At 44.0% G+C, this 19423-nt stretch overlaps 1 protein-coding gene across 6 annotated transcripts in view; it reads left to right on the top strand.

Moving 5' to 3' along the window:
- The window catches only part of Bcs1 (Bcs1 chaperone), an 89673-nt gene that overhangs the window by 27203 nt on the left and 43047 nt on the right, over positions 1 to 19423 (top strand). For all 6 annotated transcript variants that reach the window (XM_065454566.1, XM_065454564.2, XM_065454568.1 and 3 more), the window contains 3 exons: positions 6662 to 6725; positions 9182 to 9351; positions 12155 to 12272. In XM_065454566.1, coding sequence (XP_065310638.1) covers positions 6662 to 6725; positions 9182 to 9351; positions 12155 to 12272 — 352 coding nt within the window. The remainder of the gene's footprint in view (positions 1 to 6661; positions 6726 to 9181; positions 9352 to 12154; positions 12273 to 19423) is intronic.

Here is a 19423-nt window from a genome sequence, read left to right as displayed (position 1 = left end):
TACAGAAACTCCTCATATATCTAGCGATGAGGTCAGAAGGACCTTGCAAGACATGAAACGAGGAAGACCGGCAGGAGAAGATGGAATAACAGTCGATTTAATTAAAGATGAAGGAGACATAATGCTTGGAAAATAGGTGGCTCTCTATACAAAGTGTCTATCAACTGCTAGGGCCCGAGAAAACTGGTAGAATGCAAACATTATACTAATCCACAAAAAGGGAGACGTTAAAGAATTGAAAAATTATAGACCCATTAGCTTACTCCCAGTATTATATAAAATATTTACCGAAATAATCTCCTACAGGATACAGGCAACACTGGGCTTTAGTCAATTAAAGGGAACAGGCGCGCTTCAGGAAGGGATTCTCTACATTGGATCACATCCCTGTCATTGATAAGGTTATCGGGAAATCCGCAAAGTACAATAAACCTCTCTATATGGCTTTCATAGATTATGAAAAAAGCATTTAATTCAGTAGAGGTACCAGCAGTCATAGAGGCATTGCGTAATCGAGGAGTACCAGGCCGCTTACGTAAATACCTTGGAAAATATCTACAGAGATTCCACAGCCACCTTAATTCTACACAAGAAAAGTAGGAAGATACCTATAAAGAAAGGATTCAGGCAAGGAGAGACAATCTCTCCAATGCTATTCACTGCGTGCTTGGAAGAAATATTCACGCTATTAAACTGGGAAGGTTTAGGAGTAAGCATTAACGGCGAATATCTCAGCAACCTTCGATTTGTGGATGACATTGTTCTATTCAGCAATGATGTAGATGAGTTACAACAAATGATTGAGGACCTTAACAGGGAGAGTGTAAGAGTGGGGTTGAAGATTAATATGCAGAAGACAAAGATAATGATGAATAACCGGGCAAGGGAACAAGAGTTCAGGATTGCAAGTCACCCCTTACAGTCTGTGAAGGAGTAGGTTTACCTAGGTCAACTAATCACAGGGAACCATGACCATGAGAAGGAAATTCACAGAAGAACAAAAATGGGTTGGATCGCATTTGGCAGATATCGTGAGCTCCTGACTGGAAGCTTACCATTAACATTGAAAAGGAAGGTATACAATCAATGTATTTTACCGGTGCTGAAATATGGGGCAGGGACTTGGAGACTGACAAAGAAGCTTGAGAACAAGTTAAGGACTGCACAAAGAGCAATAGAACAAAGAATGCTAGGCATAACTTTAAGAGACAGAAAAAGAGCGGTTCGGATCAGGGAGCAAATGGGTACAGATGACATTCTAATTGGCATGAAGAGAAAAAAATGGCGCTGGGCAGGTCATGTAATGCGTAGAGTAGATAACCGTTGGACCATAGACCATTAGGGTGACATAATGAGTACCAAGAGAAGGGAAACGTAGTAGAGGACTGCAGAAGACTAGGTGGTGCGACGAAATTAGGAAATTTGCGGGTGCTAGATGGAATCGGTTGGCACAGGACAGAGGTAATTGGAGATCGTGGGGAGAGGACTTCGTCCTGCAGTGGACATAATATAGGCTGATGATGATGAGAGTTCGTGGGATCTGGATAATTTTAACGTGAACAATTCGAAGAGTATCTGGTCTCTGTGGAGCAAATAAGCACAGAAAAAAATTCCCTGATAATTACGGTACTCCCTAATCCGAAATTTGAGCACAGCTCTATACGTGGTTTCATTTTGCTACATATTGGCTGGCGCGCACAATCTGCCTCATGAGGCCCACCACTGCCTCGTTAACATGAAGATTGCGAGAGGCAGTGCATGGGTAACGTGTGGATGCGATTCACAGTGGCCGTCGCAGATGGACCTCCCAGACAACGTGCGCTACTCTGGCACCATCTCGTAGCTATTGTAGCTGCACTATGCTTTTCTTCGCATGCTTTTGCCTTGCCCTCCTCCTCCGCCTTCCACCTCATGGTTCCACTGCACCCTCCTGCTCGCGTCTTTCATTCCCCACTGCGCTCCGTGCTCTGCATCATTCTTGGTGCAGACGTGCACAGCTTTTAATTCATACTTTCGCTTTATTTCTGGGAATCCTGACAATAAGAGGACAACCGCATTAGAAGCACCAGCAGCAACTACATATTTGATCCATATTTTCTAACTTTGCTTTCTTTATTTCCACTGTGAGCACTGTGCGCAAACACAACACATTTAAATATATACACAGGACAAAATTTATTATATTTTTTCAAGACAAGGAGGTAGCCAACTAACAATTATATTTAATGATATGGATAGCCTATGCCTAGACAATGAATATGTTGCTGTATGTTTACCTCGCTTCAAAATGCTTTGTGTGTATTTTTTTTTGTCCCTGAAAGAGAACCTACAGACTTTACTGACCCCTTCGGCAGAGTCTTTTATCAAAGGCGTGCAAAATGCATGGGAATGATATGTCTCAGTGTTGCTTATCTATCCAGTCTGCAGTGCTAACGACTCGCAAAAAAGAGACCTCTTCTAATAATTTATGACAGTTGTTAGGGATGGAAACATTGCCACTTGCATGCAGACGTCAAATATATATATATATATATATATATATATATATATATATATATATATATATATATATATATATATATATATATATATATATATATATATATATATATATATATAATTCACTTAGTAACCGAAATGAGGCTAATCCGAATTCACTTGAAATCAGATTCCATAGCAGTCATGTGCAGCAGCGCTTGTACTTGGACTCACAGTAAAAAAAGGAGAGAGAGGCTGCAGTTTTGCTGGAAAGCGAAGCAGTATCAGTGACAGCAAAGTTATTACATGAAGGAAAATTCTTACCATATAAATCCGTAAAATGGCTACACCCATGTAAGGGCCGCACCCCCAACTTGACAGCTAATACTTAAAAAAAAAAAACATCCAACTGAGAAGCAATCTCGTTCAGTGTGCTGACTCCAGTCACGCTCAACAGCGAATTTTCGCGTGCATTGTACTTTAGCGCCTCGCTAGTGGATGGCAAGAGGAGGCGATCGTGGTGGTTTACGGTGGGCTTTGCACATGTGGTTGGAAAATTTAGTTCAAATAGCTCGGTCCCATGTAAGGTTTGTCAAAATCGCAGCAAAGAAGTGGGGCCCTTACATGAGTCTATACGCTACATTGGCCATATAAATTGTAGTAAACATTCACTTACTAATTAAAAGCACAGTGTAATGCGCAAGCCATGTAAACCTGTAAATATCTTACTGCATGACCACGAGCACTCGCAATCACAACACTGGCATTATGAAGAACACCGGCAGTGGAGGCGAACAATTCTTGCAGCCATGTGATTCGCCGTGACTCCGTAAATTAGATTCAGCATGGTCATCTGCCTATTTTTATTTCCACTATAAGACAGTCTCTGCCAGCAACATCTCCAGTTACCGCTCTCTCTTAGACTACGTGATCTGCAACACTAGGGGCACGGAAAGACAGCCCGGGAAGAAAGGTAGTGCACATAAAGTTAGCAGCCATCCCTGCTGCCCCTTAGCATTGCACCTACCAATAAACTACCAACAATTAGGTGCGGCTCGCGGGCCGTGTAAACATTAGCCATGCACAGTCATTTGCAGCCACGGCAGGTATAGAAGAGAAGACGTGTGCTCGCCTTCCCAAGCGCACATTTGGTCACGTGACCTCCAACTAACTTGAACATTGAGCACGTGGGAAGATAATGCCCGCCATGCCGCCATCCTTTTCGGCTCACTGTTACATGCTTTCTTCTCGCAGCCACGATGTATGGGTCGCTCATTCATATGGCTTTTTGGCCTCATACGAAACATCACGGCGGGTAGGAGTCAGAAAGCTGGTCGGGCCCTAGCAGCCCCCCCTCCCCCCCTCTCCCTTAGAAAAAATGAAAACTTTCTGCCTATGCTTGAGTCTATAGACTGGTACTCTTTAAATAGTCCATAACGGCCCTTGTAGGTGTTGTTGCTTCTGTGTATGTGGACAAAACAGTACTTTCTGATTTGCCGTCCATTGCCGTTCTAAGCTGGCCTACCAGCATAGAAGCCAGCTCCTTCTGCTGTGACACATAGATAAGGCAGTTGCAAATCAGATGTAGAGTCTCAGACACTTGGAAGTGTTCACAGTTCTGGTTGACTGCATGGCTGATAAGATCGGCATAACGTCGAGCGAAGGCAACATCCAGGCAAATCTGGTCAAGCGTAGTTCCTTGGCTTCACTTGACTTTAGCTGGGAGGTGGAAAGTTCTGCCAGAGGCTGTTTACCACAGGTGCATGCACCGATGGCCTGGTATGTGTTGCTTGGTTCTCAATTAGGAGGAGGAGGAAAAAAAAGAAGCAAAGGTAGGGAGGTCAACCAGATGTGTGTCTGGTTTGCTACCCTATGCGGGGAAAGGGGAGGGAGGAAAGAAGGTACTCTCAGTGTGAACGTGTTTGGTTGTTCATCACTTCACTCCTGAAATTGGTCACTCAGGCCAGCTGATTTCATGAACTGAAGCAATGCCTACATTGCTTCAATTCGTGTGTCTGTAGTCCAAGAATCTGCGTCTCTGGCTAGGTCATTACCAACGATGCCACAGTGTCCCGGCAGCCATTGGGCGATGATGTCATGTCCCTTTGTGTGAGCTAGATGCATAACCTCTCTAGTCTCAAACATAAGTTGTTCATATGTCCTGCATCGGAAGGCTGGCTGTAGGTTTTGAAGGGCTACTTTGGAGCAACATAAAAGGACCCACTTTTGAGGTTGTGTTTGCACAATGTAATTAACATCTGCACCCAGGGCAGCAAGTTCAGCTGCTGTAGAGGTAGTTATGTGGGACACTTTGAACTTGATTGTGATTAGTAAGGCCAGGTTGACAACAGCACCTGTGGAGCTGGTGGCTGAGACAAATACATTGTGATGCATACAAATGTGCATTCTTTGTCCATATAACTTGTTTAATAGTGACAAGGTGAACTGTCATAGAGCCATTGTTGAATGACAAGTCTTCTGTGTAATTCCCAGAATTGTGTGGCATACTTGTGGTTGATGTAGGCACCACTGGGTTAACGGTGGTCTTGGTGCTGGTGTAAAGCCCAGCAGAAAGCAGCCTTGATGTGTTGCAACAAGTTTGGAAAATGTGGCTTAAGGTCTTTGTGCCGGCGAAGCAGCAATATAATGATGAGACACAACAGGTGTAGAATGTGTGCTCTGAGGTTCTCAACTGTGATGTACATATATTGGAAGCAGATGGTCTGTAGCAATCATGGTTGTTTTATGAGTCGAGGTGCCCTGTGGTAGTCCAAGACACGTGTGTGGGGCCTGGCCTTTGCAAACTTTTGAGGGTGCAAACATTTGTTTTGCACATTTTTGCCAAAACTGGTAAGCTGTACTGTAAAAAGCCCAGATATTGGGCTCTGTACAGCTGCAGCATGGACTGCGGTGGCTGCATTTCGATGGGGGCAGAATGCAAAAATGCCCGTGCATTGTAGGCACATAAAAAATTTCCTGGCGGCCAAAATAATCCGGAGTCCCCCACTACGTCTAGCCTCATAATCAGATTGTGGTTTCGGCGTTTAAAACCCGAGTTCAATTCAGCATGGACCGTACTAACATCCACCAGGTTTTTCCGCACAGGAGCTTCATTATATGAATTATTGAAATTAGGCTCCGCTTCAGGTAGATGCAGTGGTGGCTCCATGAAAGGTCCCAGTAAATAGTCGCACCCAAGAAGTGATGAGACTTCTGGTATGCGATAGCTTGGCCATTGAGAGAAATAGGGTACAGTGTCATGGGTTTGCGCATAAATGCAATCAACACACATTTTTCAGCGGATACACTATGGCATTGTTTGTGGTATTAACAAGTTAGGGTGGCTGCTCACTGGATCCGTACACGTACTTCGAGACAAGTCTCCGCACAAGGCCAAAGACAAATATTGTCAGCATATATTGATAGGTGAACTGTCTCGGCTAAAAGTTCAGCAAGGCTGACCACAGTTAGGTTAAGAGTAGGGCTCAATACCCCGCCCTTTCGGATGCCACCATATGTACTATAATAGTTAACAGTGGGACCATCTTTGGTCTGCAAAAGGAGGGACGTTATCGTCGAACAGGCGTGGGTCCACTGAAACATTCAGCCACCAATTTGGACATCCTCCAATGACTTTAGGATCACTTTATGTGTGAAATTATTGTAAGCCCCTATCACATCAGAAAAAATCATCACTGATATGTGCTTGAGGCATTGGTTCTCAATAAATGAACAGAGAAATTCAAGGCCTCCTTCCTCCCCACCCCCCCCTTTCCTTACCTGTATGAATGCCAAAAACGGGCCATGCAGGAAAACAGGTGCTGGTAAATTACAAATTTGTTGAAAAAAAGAAATAAAAAATAGATGCCAAGAAATGTTCACCAAATCTTGGGAAAAATATTAAATGCCGAAAAATCTCATTCATACTTACGACATTTTGGTTGACGGTCAGGGTTTGTATTCAGGAATCTAGACGTGTGTCAGTTCATAAATTTTTGGAACCTAGTAGGAGTGCACAAAAGATAACAGACATGGAAGACAGCGCACACATTGTGTTTTACATCGTCCATCACCTCTTGTGCGCTGCTACTAGGTCCCTAACAGTCATGTTGTCGTCACTGTCTTCCTGCTGTCCATGCTTTGTGTACCTGCTTTTACAATGGTGGATCACGTTCTTGTGCAGGCATCCCATATCGAAGAGGCTACCTGCTGTATGGGCCCCCAGGCTGTGGCAAGAGCAGTTTCATGTAAGTGGCTCCAGGGTATCGATGCAGATGCCAGCAGTTGTGCCTTAGCAGCACATGCAATTTGTAAAATGAACTATCTGGTGAGCTAAAGCTGGCAGGTAGAGCTTATATACTGTATATAGCAGGATGCAAGATGGAGTTAGTTGGCATTCAGTTTTTGATGTTTTCAGCACACAAAAAACACTGTGGCTAATGGCATGTCTGTTGTATCCCTTTGAAATTCATTATAAGTATGTTGCTATATAGATACCCACTAGTTTGTTTATGGAAATATAGTTCATGGACTTTATTGTAAATTTCAGCATCATTCATGTTGAATACATTGGATGAAAGCACTCTAAGTCACTGTACATAGAAAGAATAGTGTGTTTTTTAGTGGTACAATGCAAAGGCATAATTCATTTCTGGAAAGGCATCCGTTGCACATATCTGGTTAATTTTTGCTGTATATGTTAAAAGTAGGGAGCTATACAAGACCACAAGGAGCTATATGATATTTAAAACAGCTTTGACACTAGTTTGAAAACATGCTCTTGGATGTGCGCCTTGTGAAGTTATTTATCTGCCATGTCTTGCCTAAAAGCCAAATATTCACTAACTCTCACATCACGCTCGTCCTGTCTAAAACCAGCTTCGCCGCAGTATACCTCTGTTATGTGGTAAAGCATGCAAATGCCGTGAAGGCGGTTTTCGTTTTGTGCACAGGCAGTTTTCAGCTCATTCTCTGAAAAAAAAAAATCGGGTATACCGTAAACGGGAATTGCGCACTATATATATGACTTGAAAATCTGCCTAGGGCAGGCCGGAAATAGGCGTTTTCGACGAGAGATATTGACATTTGTTCAACAAATTCACTCTCCATAAGCTCCATTGACACAGACACTGCCACTGAAGATGTCACTATTTAGGTCACCGTAGGGGCCAGGAGCGTGCGTGCTGACTGATCAAGTTCGAATTGTCCAGCGAAGGCCAATTTTGGGTTAGAAATAACGAAAGTTTGGGGCCATAGAAAAGCATGAGCGCCAGCCAGGGCATTCGGTTAGGATCGAATTAACCGAATTCGAATTAACAGAAGTCTGTTGTATTCCATGTCATGGCTATACTTTGTCGTGATTTGATTGTCTTCTCCTGCGCATAAATAAAGCTCTTATTACATATGTAACACAAATTCATACATTTTGAGGCAATCAGAAAGGGGCATATTAACCCATTCAGAAGAGCTGACGAGATGGTAAATTCAACAATGTGGCAGAAATTGACAGCTTTAAAAATGGCATCCCAATTTGGACTGTCAAGGTGCTGTGTAAAAAACTGTCATTTCTCTGGCACAGAAATTGTAATTATTAACGGAGACAATAAAAATCTTCCTGTTTAAAATTTCATGCCCCATTCTTGCATGCCAAGTCTGTCACTGTGAGGTTCTTGGTGTTGTTTCTTCAAGTATCCCACTTGTTACTGTGCAAGAGCAGCTCTAATGACTGAGCCTTTGGTTACTTTTGGATGCAGTGTAGTGTTTCTTTATTGGTAAACATTCAACTGGCCCTAAGCAGATGCTGTAAAAATCTATAAATGTAATGTCATTATGAAGATCTGCCGTGGGAACTTCAACCCTAAAGGAGCTGCCACAGAACTTTTGCTTATGCATTCTTTCTTTCTTACAAATCTTGTTCTCCCTGTAAGGCTGGCCTTTTTGGTAGTCTAGTAGTGTGATCTACCAGTTTTGGCTAGCTTTAGTTTTCCTTTTTGATGTCCCTCAAAGAACTGGTGCTGCATATGGATGTCAAATCGCACTACATAGTTGTAACAAAGCACAAAGATGCACAGTCACACACTCAGGATGAGGTCGCTGTATGTCAAATGATGTTAAATGTGTGTGTGTGCTTCTTTGTGCACTGTTAAAACTATGTGGTGATGGTGATGATGAATGTGTTTTTTTGTAGCGCGAAGGCCAAATATGGCCAAAGAACGCCAGGCCAATGTGAATGAGTTCGCAGTAGAGCTGTGAATAACGAGAGGTTGATGTTACATGGCTGTAAAGGGGCCTAAAAACAGTCGCTGTCAAGTGCCTATGTGAAGTAAAATTATGCCAACGGTTGATGAGCTGTACTATGGGCACGAAAGATACATTGTGAAACAATGATGATATAGTAAAATATGCTGGAGGTAAACATTTGCATGAAGCACTACTGCCTTATAGAGCCCTTGAAATGCAAGGACCTGAAGGCTATACAGAACCACTATCACAGCGGCGTCCTCTCGAAAGAGGATGTGATATGAATTTATGGGGCTAAAAACATGCAATTCGACATCATTCAAGAATCCTGTAGCTGCTTTGGTGTTGCACGGTTCTGCGCCAAGATACGTTACAGGATGGTGAGGGCTACACTTCAACTATGCAGTGCAACTTCACACCCATGATCAAAAACCAACCATGAGCTTTCAGTGGCTCCGTGCAGCACAGCTCTGGCGGGTGCCCTCGAGTACAGCATCTGTGTGCTCAATCTGAGTGAGCGGGGCCTCTCGGATGACCGGCTGCAACACCTCATGTCAGTGGCACCCCAGCAGAGCATCATTCTGCTCGAGGACATCGATGCCGCTTTTGTCAGCCGGGAGGAGAGCAGCACAGGTGGGTGGTGGCTGCAGTTCCCACTCTCTTACTGTGTTCATCATGGCCAATGCGATACAAATGCCTCTCCCTACAGTCTTCAGTTATCTCTTTCCTGTGTCAGCCAACTTCATCTTGCCTATTTCAAGCTGGCTATTGTAACAACAGCTTCAGGGTAGCCAGCTTTGCACAAAGTTTTTTTTATCTGACCATCCACGAACTGTTTTATTATGTGTTGGCAAGACTTGATCACCACAGAGCAGACGCAGGAAAAGGCGGTGCATTTTTTTGACAAGTTTTAAATAGCATGAACGAAAGCTTAGGAGGGCTTTCGCAGATCAGGACATGTATTTCGAGCATACCTGTGATTCCCCAAGCACATGCTGCAGGTTTAGGAACTGAATCCTTTGTTCTTTTGGGCTCTCGAACAAAAAGCCCAAAACCTAGCCCCTGCTCTTTGAACACTTTACGCACATCCGCTACCTTGTGGTTGACTGACCGTCCACAGCTCTTGGTTTTTATTTTGTATGGGCTTAGCCATGGCACAATTACCCTTTTATAACTTACATTATTTTTTTTATTGTTGGGGAGCGTGGGGGAGGGGGGGTGTTGGTGTGCACTTATGCAATGGTGTACTTTGCTTTTGATCCCTGTGTCGACTGATACATAGACGTGTTTTTGCAAAAATAGACTTTAGTTTTAAGTAGCGTTCGTCCTGTCTGACTTTCCGTCTTGTGTCCTCATTTTTTGCACTTTAAAAGTCGATTACGAATTCTTACAGACTCACCCAAATTTCAGTTCTTGTGTTGTACACAGTAGAGTAGACTTCAGTTGATTCGACTCTGGTTAATTCGAATTTCCGTCTAAGTCGATCCCTATCGATGGTCCCGGCAGGCGCCCAAGCGTTTCAGTGCGCCCAAACTTTAGGTATTTCGATCTGAAAATTGTCCTTCACCAAATAATTCGAACTTGACTAATAAGCTTCGCAGTGTTGTGCGGTGAAGCATAATAATGGAAAGGGGCCACTGTCCTGGGCATAGTACGCGTTTATTATTATGCACGCTCACACGAGCTGTCTCCGATCACAGTACCAGTACCAAGACGCCTAATAAGCATACTGGCAACCACTCAGAGCTGTTTATGACGTTCGTGTGGCGATTTGAGCCCTCGTCTTACCCACCATGCATCTCGTATATTATACCGTTAGCGGGGCCTAGTATGCGTTCCTTAATTATGGGCGTGCGCACTTGCCCTGCACCGAGAAGAGGAGAGAAACCTCACGTTTTAGGAACCTCATGTTTTAGGAAAGCTATCGAAAGGGACGGCGGTAAAATGAAAAGCTATCAAATTCAAGGGGACGTGCGTTTAGGACAAAAAAAAAAAGAGCGGGGGTCTATATAAAACTCTGAAGGCTGTTAGTAAGCATATTAGACGCCACTGTGCTCGGACTGTGAATAGAAATTGGCCATGTAAATTAAAAAACACGTGCTATGCCTTGTAACGGTAGCACCTTTTCCCGATTAGTATGCTCCACCATATAACGTGGTTGTGATGTGGCAAAGCTAACTTTAGAAGCAAATGCTGCCAAGTAATTGCGTGTTTCGGCGTTTTTGTCGCTTGTTTAATTCGACCCACCGAATCATTCGATGTTTCGTCGGTCTCACCAGGGTCGAATTGACAGAAGTCGTCTGTATTACATGACCTGTCCCAATTTCTCTTCTGCTTCTCGGTGCCATCAGCTTGAATAACTGATGTCCTCGTTTGATCTCCAATACGTGCTGCCATCCTCCTGTTCCTTAACCTTATGCATGAAGCCGCAAATGAACGGCTTTAATGCACCTTGAGTGGTGCCTTTCGTTGAAGCAGTCCTCTGTTTATACTTGTGGCTTTATGAATTTGCACTTGCATTATGAATTATGAAGTTGACTAGCCATCGTGGCCCTGCGAAAGGAGATGCCCAGCGAAGCTGTTGCAAAACCAGCACTACAACTGCTGAGGGGAGTATGCAATGCTTTTTTGATGGTTCGGATGCTTGTTTCGCGCTTGTTTTTTATTGACACATGCTATTTTGTGTCTTGTATGGATGATTTCAATGACTGTATGTACTGTTCGCTTCACTTTGTCGAGCGCTTGTAGCCTCTGTCTTATGGGGGTATGAGCCATCGCATTTTTTACTTGCTTACAGGGGTGTTTATATGTAATTTGCATAGATAATATTTGTGTTTTATAAATGCATTGGTAGTATTAATTAAATTTATTTCTGTAGGAAGTTGCAAGGTGGAGGTATCTTCATGTTAAGAATGATTTCCATTCATCTGACCGTAGCAGATGGCTACAGACAGACTCTTGTTGGTGTCCTTGAACAGCAGAGATTTTAGTTTAAAAAGAAATGTATCCTTCATAGAATGGGTTTTGATCCCTGGACTGTGTTTCTAGTATTGGTGCTCTACTATCTGAGCTAACCAAGAAGCTAGCAGATGGGAGTGCAAGGCTAAATCATGGTATAAGTTGAAGCACTGGAAGTTTTACTAGCTCAGATGATGGAGCAGCCATGTGGTGAAGCCAGCAGTTCAGGGTTTGATCCCTTGACCGGAACAGATTTTTCGACCATGAAGTTTGTGTTTAAAGGATACAGAAATTAGTTCGTCTTGTAGCATTTTGTTAGAGTTGAATGGCAACTTTTTTCTTGCATTGTGTGCTCTCACATCATCTGCCACAATCTGGGTACAGTGAGGAACAGCACTTCAGTTGCATACCAAGCTGCAGCAGGTATTGAAATAGTGTCATCTGTGATGACATCCTAGTGGATTGTTGTTCATTGCAGTGAAGGCAGCCTATGAAGGGCTCAGCAGGGTGACGTTCAGCGGTCTGCTCAACATGCTGGATGGAGTGGCCTCTGCAGAGGCACGAATCGTGTTCATGACCACCAATCATCTGGACCGGTGAGTCCCTCTTGCAAGCATTGTACTGCTGTCTTCTGTGCAAAAGGCAAGTCTGGTTGGCTGATGACACACTGAAATGCAGTGCAAAAAGTACAAAGAAACTAACAAATCTGGCAGTGAAAGTGCAAAGACAAATAGTATTAGTGCAATGCCTTCAACTTCTCTGGTTCTTTGCACGGAAGGAATTGGATGCACAATGCCCGTCCTTGTTTGAAAAATGATAGTGATGATAGTTGTTGAAAGATGAAGATTCACAAGTGTGGGAAGGGGCAATTGTCACGGGGCCCAGTATGTATTCCTTAACTATACATGCGTCCACCCGCCGTCTCCTGTCGCAGTTCGAGCACCGATATGTCTAATAAGTGTACTGGTAGGCCTTCAGAGCTTTTTCGGACGTGCCTGTGACGAGTTGAGCCCTTAAGGTTAGTAAAAGACATGCGTTCATTTTTTCGAACTGCCTGGTTTGATTTTGTGGACGTTTTGGTGGCCCCTAGGAAGTCTGAAAAATCGGACGTTGACTGTAAAACTGACCAAGAGAATGCTTCAAATGGTCCGTGGGGTGAACGCGCGCTGGAACGAGGACAAGAACAGAAATGACAGTCGCATTTAGGAATGATCGGGAAAGGCCTCTTCTTTGAAGGAGCTTGAGCTAAACAAGCAAAATCTAGGCTGACGCAAAAATGCAGGTGTCCCTCAGCCAAACCAAAATAAACTCTTTGAAGCAGTGAAAGGCAACACTGAGCCATTGTGCACGGGCTGAGAGTATGTGAGGACAGTTGAGGTTGACCTTGCAGCTGCTGAGAAAATCTCACTTGTGACAAAGTTTGGGCTTAATACCAATGATCTTGCTATCACTTGATAGAAATAGCTCATTTTCGAAAAGATTTGCTTCTGTATGCATCTCCTTTTTATTCATATTTGAAAATGTTTGACTCGATTTGCAATGGGCTTTATCATTTCTTTTTCAAAGATATTCGCTGTGCATTTTACTATCCCTTCCCTTCAGTTTTCTATTTTGAATAAAATAAACACTACTCCTTGCTATTCAAACTGGAATTAAGTTTTAATTGCGAAGGCAATACTGCTCGAGGTTTCTGCTCTTGGCCGTCGTCCCGGAGAATCCACCATTGACCTTTAGCGTGACCTATGTGTGACGTCATACCAGCTGTGGAAAAGCGGGGCCCCAACTCGGCTCGTCATGATCATCTCAGCGAATCCTCCATGCTGCAGCTGCGCGCCGCTGCCGCGAGGGGCGCTCGCTGTACGTGACGTCATGCCAGCTGTGGAAAAGCGGCCCCCTCAACTCGGCTCGTCGCGATCCTCCCAGCGAATCTTCCATGCGCCGCTGCCGTGGGGGAGGCGCTCGTTCTACGTGACGTCATGCCAGCTGTGGAAAAGCGGCCCCCCAACTCGGCTTGTCGCAGTCGTCCCAGCGAATCCTCCACGATATGTCGGATAATGTATATAAGGTGAAGCTGCAACGATGTGCTGCAGCTAAGAAGCGGCGGCGTGCGGAAGAAACGGATGAAGACCGTGAACAACCTTTAGCTAAATGGCGTGCATATTATACAGCCAGGCGAATGCGTTCAACATTTCTTGATCTGGGTGCATCTACAAGTATTATGCATGCTCTCAATGCTGACGCGACTTTGGCGACACTTGATCATTCGACAGCAAGCCTTATGGATGCTTTAAATGGCGACGAGACTGCATCTACACGTTCGATGAGCAGTATGGAACTCTACAACCTGAACAGAAGATTGCTTTCGCAATCCACTGGGCTTAGCCAAGCTAAGCCTCTGCCAATTTTTTTTCTTATATGCTTACTTTAGAGTGACAGCGTAGGGTGACATGGTGTCAGCCTGTCTTGACATAAATTAAGCTCTGTGTCACTCAGGGAAAACCTGGAAAACTTGGGGAACTTGAAAATGTCAACTTGGTAGACACCCTGGGAAAGCAGCTCACGAGCACAGACGAGGCTGCTGACACCTGAAAGGCAGTTGCTGCTGCGATTTATACTGAAGCAATTGCTGCTGAGCAGTGTCACTTTGAAGGAAAGGGCCCAGTGCAGTGACTATGGTGAGTAGTGATTAATCACTATGCACCACAAAGTAAAGTAGCATGTTCTGCAATCTTTCAGTTTATTTTCCTCAGTTTGCACATTTTGTCCAAGCAACACCATTAGAAAAGCTATTGTTTCCCAACGTCATTGATAAAGTGACTTTCAAGGTAGTTTCTAAAGGGAAATTTTCTCAGAAACTAGGTAAGGTACTCTTTAGGTTTCTAAATACTTTTTAACAGAAATAATGCCATCTTCTTTTTTTGAGCATTTCACTAAACTGAGGTAACGAGGTCACTAAATTTTCGTTAAAATTTTCTCTATTACTGCTAAAAATTTTGCTAAAACGCCAAGTGATTTTCATATAAAGTAGGCATTCTTGTAACATTATAATATAAGCTAAGATGGCATAATGCTACTACCGGAGTGTTTTGCATTCATCTAGTGTCCATGCCAGTTAAGAATAAGTGGTGAATTTACCAGCAGGGTGTAGAGAACTTCATTTAATTTATTCATACATATAAACACTATGCATGATGACAGCCGAAATCCTGCATTTACCTCTGGATTTCAAGATGAAGAATTTTACAAAATTCAAATGACCATGGGTCATGTGATTGTCCCACAAGAAAGATGTACTTGGACCACATAATTAATACAAAATTTCTAGCTTCGTTCTCAGCCGCACCACCTACATCACCCCGTACCTCTGCCTCAAAGCGGCTGAGAGAGAGAAAATAGAGGGAATTATCCGGAGGGCCTGAAAACAGGCTCTTGGGCTACCTATAAATATGGCCAAGGCTAAACTGCTAGCCCTAGGTGTGCACAACACCCTTGATGAACTTGTGGAAGCGCACCTTATATCTCAATACGAAAGGCTAGCTCAGAGTGCCTCTGGGCGAAACATCCTCCAGAATCTCGGCATCAACTATGAGTTGATGTAAAGCAATAAAGTAGACATTCCTCACGATCAGAGGCGCCATCTCAAAATTAATCCACTCCCTAAAAACATGCGCCCCGATTTCCACAAGGAAAGGAGGGCCGAGTGGTCCAAAGCCCTGCATCAGAAATTCCACGCCTTCAAAGACGTAGTCTATGTCGACGCAGCCGAATACATAGAACGCAACTGTATGTTCCTTGCAGTGGTGGACTCCTCAGGTCAAATACGCGCTGGTGGTTCAATTTGCACCAGAAGCTCTGAAACAGCAGACGAGGCGACTATCACTCTGGCAATAGCCTCCACGCATTGTCATTACATTATTAGCGATTCCAAAGCAGCAGCACGCAATTTTGCAAAAGGTCGGGTCTCGGCTCCCGTAAAACACATAGTAGACACCAACTAACACCCACGACCAATCCAGATCATTTGGGCACCAGCACACTCCTCCCTACCTGGCATGATGCTGCCCACACCGCCGCTCGAGGACTCGCCAACCGAGCACCCAGACGGCTCACGCTAGGATCAGAGAGGGATCGCATGGTCAGTTACCAGAAAATAACTCAGCACTACAGGTTAGCCAGGGCAGTGTTACCGCCAGCACACAAATTGCTTAACAAGCGACAAGAAGTAGCTTGGAGACGACTTCAGACAAACACCTACCCCAACCCCGTAGCCTATCACTACTACTACCCGGACCAATACCCTAATACATGTAAGCATTGTAAGAAAAAGGCGGTTCTGTTCCATATTATGTGGTCGTGCTTGGCGGAAAATCACACAAATTACGAAATAAGTAATACTGAGCAGTGGGAGGCCGTGTTGCTCAGCTCCGACCCTGACCTGCAGGCCAAGGTCATCAAGAGAGCCGAAGAAGCCGCCTGGGCCCAGGGGCTCGTGGCTGCCTAACAACAAGGTCATCAGTCAATACCTTGTTTTCACATAAAGTCTTTACTTACTCACTCACTCTAGCTTTAAGCGCTCGTGTCAGAAAAAATAAATATGCGACACAATCTTGGTCATGGTGTTTACACGGCGATGAAAATTATATGAGCTTTATACAGGTAAAATATTAGATTGCTGCCACTTGATCCACTTGAATGCCCCATGCAGTATTGATTTGTCCAAGAGCCGTGTCAAAAAGGAGTCAGTGCATTGATTTGTGTCAACAATGCCAGCTGATCTTATCTGTATGCCTAAGTTTTTATAGTTCATATGTCCTATTATTCAGTTTAAATCTATTGCAATAAGTCTAGATAATTTACTGCTACGCTTGTGAACATTTAGCAGTCAAACTTAATGTGAATCTACAGCATCCATAGCATTTTAAGAACCCTTCCAATAGCTTTCCAAAAGAAAGAAAAAGACGTTACAAAAAGTGGCGCAGTTAACCGCAGCCTTCATAAGTGCAGACCATGGTTGCTTCATCATGGTCACAGAGTTCATGTGCTGTACAACCAATTTCGATGGTCTTTCTCTACCTATTGAATAATAAAACACGTTCTAGAAAGCAATTTTTGAAGCAACTTTCTTAACTTCAAGGTCGCTAAAATGTCGCCAATTGTTCTGTCACCTTGCTAAAAAATAGTTGCTGGTTGCTAAAGAAAAAAAAATGTTGCTGACCATACACGTTACTTAATCTAACGACAAAATTGCTAAGATTACAACACTCATATTATCAATGCAAGAAACAAATTTGGTTTTCAAGTGACAGGAGTTTTACAGAACTGAAGTAAATTAAAATATGGCTGCCCTATTCTGCACTATATACCTTATTGAATGTATTAGATAATGAGTATATCTCCTTTGTTTTTGAAATAATTTTCCTAAGCTTGATATGATGACTATAGCTATTTTTTTCTGTTCATGCTAGAGTTATGAAGTTCAAAGTGTATTCTAATGACAAGCAGGTAAATCAACCCACAAAATTTGACTAAACTCGGTTAGAAAGTTCAAAAGTTTATCTTCAGCCTAGCATTCCCTTAAGAGAGGAGGCACTTGATAAAGGTTCAAGTGTTGTCTTTATGGCTGACGACAAGTTAGAAAAAATATGCACCCCCATGCAAAGAAAAAAAGGAAAACCAGTTAAACTGCACTAAAAGACCTGATCAGTGTTATGTAAAGCATACTGACACGTATACTTATCACCACCACGTGACAATACTAACAAGCTCACTGAATGAAGAATGGGTGCAGTTAATAAAGTTCTGTTTAGCTGCGGTCATTTTTATGTGGGGCAGTCAGGGCATTGCATCAGTTACAGATTATTTGAATCTAGTTGTTCGTTGACCATTGCAACACTGTCTAACGTTTTGTTACTCTGTCGCGATTGCAAGTGTACTCCAAAGTTACCAGAAAGTACTACAGCTTTGTTTAGAGACAAGAAGGAGGAAGTTCACCTTATGATTAAGGCTTGGCATACCGTTAATATTGTTAGCACGTGCGTTATTCAGCACTCAATTATCTTGCACCCAGAGGAATCGTCATGCCTAAACAATTATTTTTTATGAGCGGCTGCACATGTCGATGATTGATGGGCTTTCGCTGCCTTCCCTTGAGCATGCACAGATCGGTTTTGGGTCTTCCTTCTCTTCCACCACTGTGTGACCTCTCAGTCGACAGTTGGTGTTTATGCAGTGCTTTTCATTGCTTGTCACGTCCACGTTTGCACACCTGCCTTTCAGTAACATGAATTCCTACCAACTTGCTCAATTTTCAGTAATTTTAAACTTAGTCAATTACGATTAATCATATTGACACACACACATTGTTTATCTTTTCTTGGCGACCGTTTTTCACCAGCTAATGAAGTTAGCGCTTGGTGCAATGCACAACTTTCTCGAATGTTGCTGGCGATTATGTATGGAAGAATCCTACCTATCTAATCAGATTGCATGCACAAATTGAACAGTGGTGTATATTGTCATGGGTATAAAACTATTTACAACTGTGTATTTGCAAGGTGTATATAAACAGCAGCTTAGAATCCCGAGAGGCCGTCGCCACTTCGGTGTCTTCACCGTGGACGACCTTGTTCTCTTTTTCCACTGTAACATGACCCCAGGCAGAAAAACACCATCCCGGTGCTGCAGACGGGGCTGTCGGTAAGGGCATAGTAAGGCTTAAGCCGAAAAACGTGTACGACGTCAGATGATGTGGAACCGGGTGGCATGACGGAGGTCACGGGGATTATCTCGTAAGTGACTTTGGTCACTTGACATAGAACACAGTAAGGGCCTTTGTAGCACGGAAGGATTTTCTCAGAGAGCCCCACTCGGCAGCATGGGGACCAAGGTAGCATGAGAGAGCCTGGTGAAAAATATGTGTCACGATGGTGGCGATTGTAGGCATGCCGTTGAGATTCCTGCGATGCCAACAGACGAGTACGGGCAAGCTGGCGTGCATCACGGGCATACTCGGTCCTCGAATCCTGTATCAAGGGGAGTGAAGCATCCAATGGTAATACAGGGTCACGACCGAAGAGTTGGTAAAAGGGGGAGTACCCAGCAGTATCAGGGCGTGATGAATTATAGATGAACGTGACATAAGGGAGAGCCACATCCCAGTCCTTGCGGTCGGGTGAAACGTATTTCGATAGCATGTCAGTAATGGTCCGGTAAAGTCACTCAGTAAGGCAGTTGGTCTCGGGATGATGGGAGGTAGCCAGTTTGTGCTTCCTAGAATGTGAGCGTAGTATATCGGCGATGACTTGGGAGAGGAAAGTGCGGCCGCGGTCAGTAAGGAGCTGTCGCAGTGCGCCATGTACTAAAATGATATCTCGGAGGAGGAAATCTGCGACGTCAATAGCGCAGCTCGTGGGAAGTGCCCGAGTGATGGCATAGCGCATCGTGTAGTCAGTAGCGACAGCGATCCACCTGCTGCCGTAGCTGGACTCGTGGAAAGGGCCAAGGAGATCCAAACCCAGGCGAAAGAATGGCTCAGGTGGAATGTCGATCGGCTGTAAGTACCCGGGAGGAAGCGTCGCTGGCTTTTTGCAAAGTTGACACGGCTTGCAAGCAGCTACATAGCGCCGTACGAAACGTGCGAGGCCGGGCCAATAGAAGCGGCAGCGCACACGGTCGTAAGTGCGAGCAAACCAAAGGTGTCCGGCAGGTGGGGCGTCATGAAGCTCCTGAAGCACGGTTGAGCGTAGGT

The sequence above is a fragment of the Dermacentor albipictus genome, chromosome 1 (assembly GCF_038994185.2).
Source record: "Dermacentor albipictus isolate Rhodes 1998 colony chromosome 1, USDA_Dalb.pri_finalv2, whole genome shotgun sequence".
Taxonomy (NCBI): domain Eukaryota; kingdom Metazoa; phylum Arthropoda; class Arachnida; order Ixodida; family Ixodidae; genus Dermacentor; species Dermacentor albipictus.
This window is presented reverse-complemented; position numbering and strand designations above follow the sequence as displayed.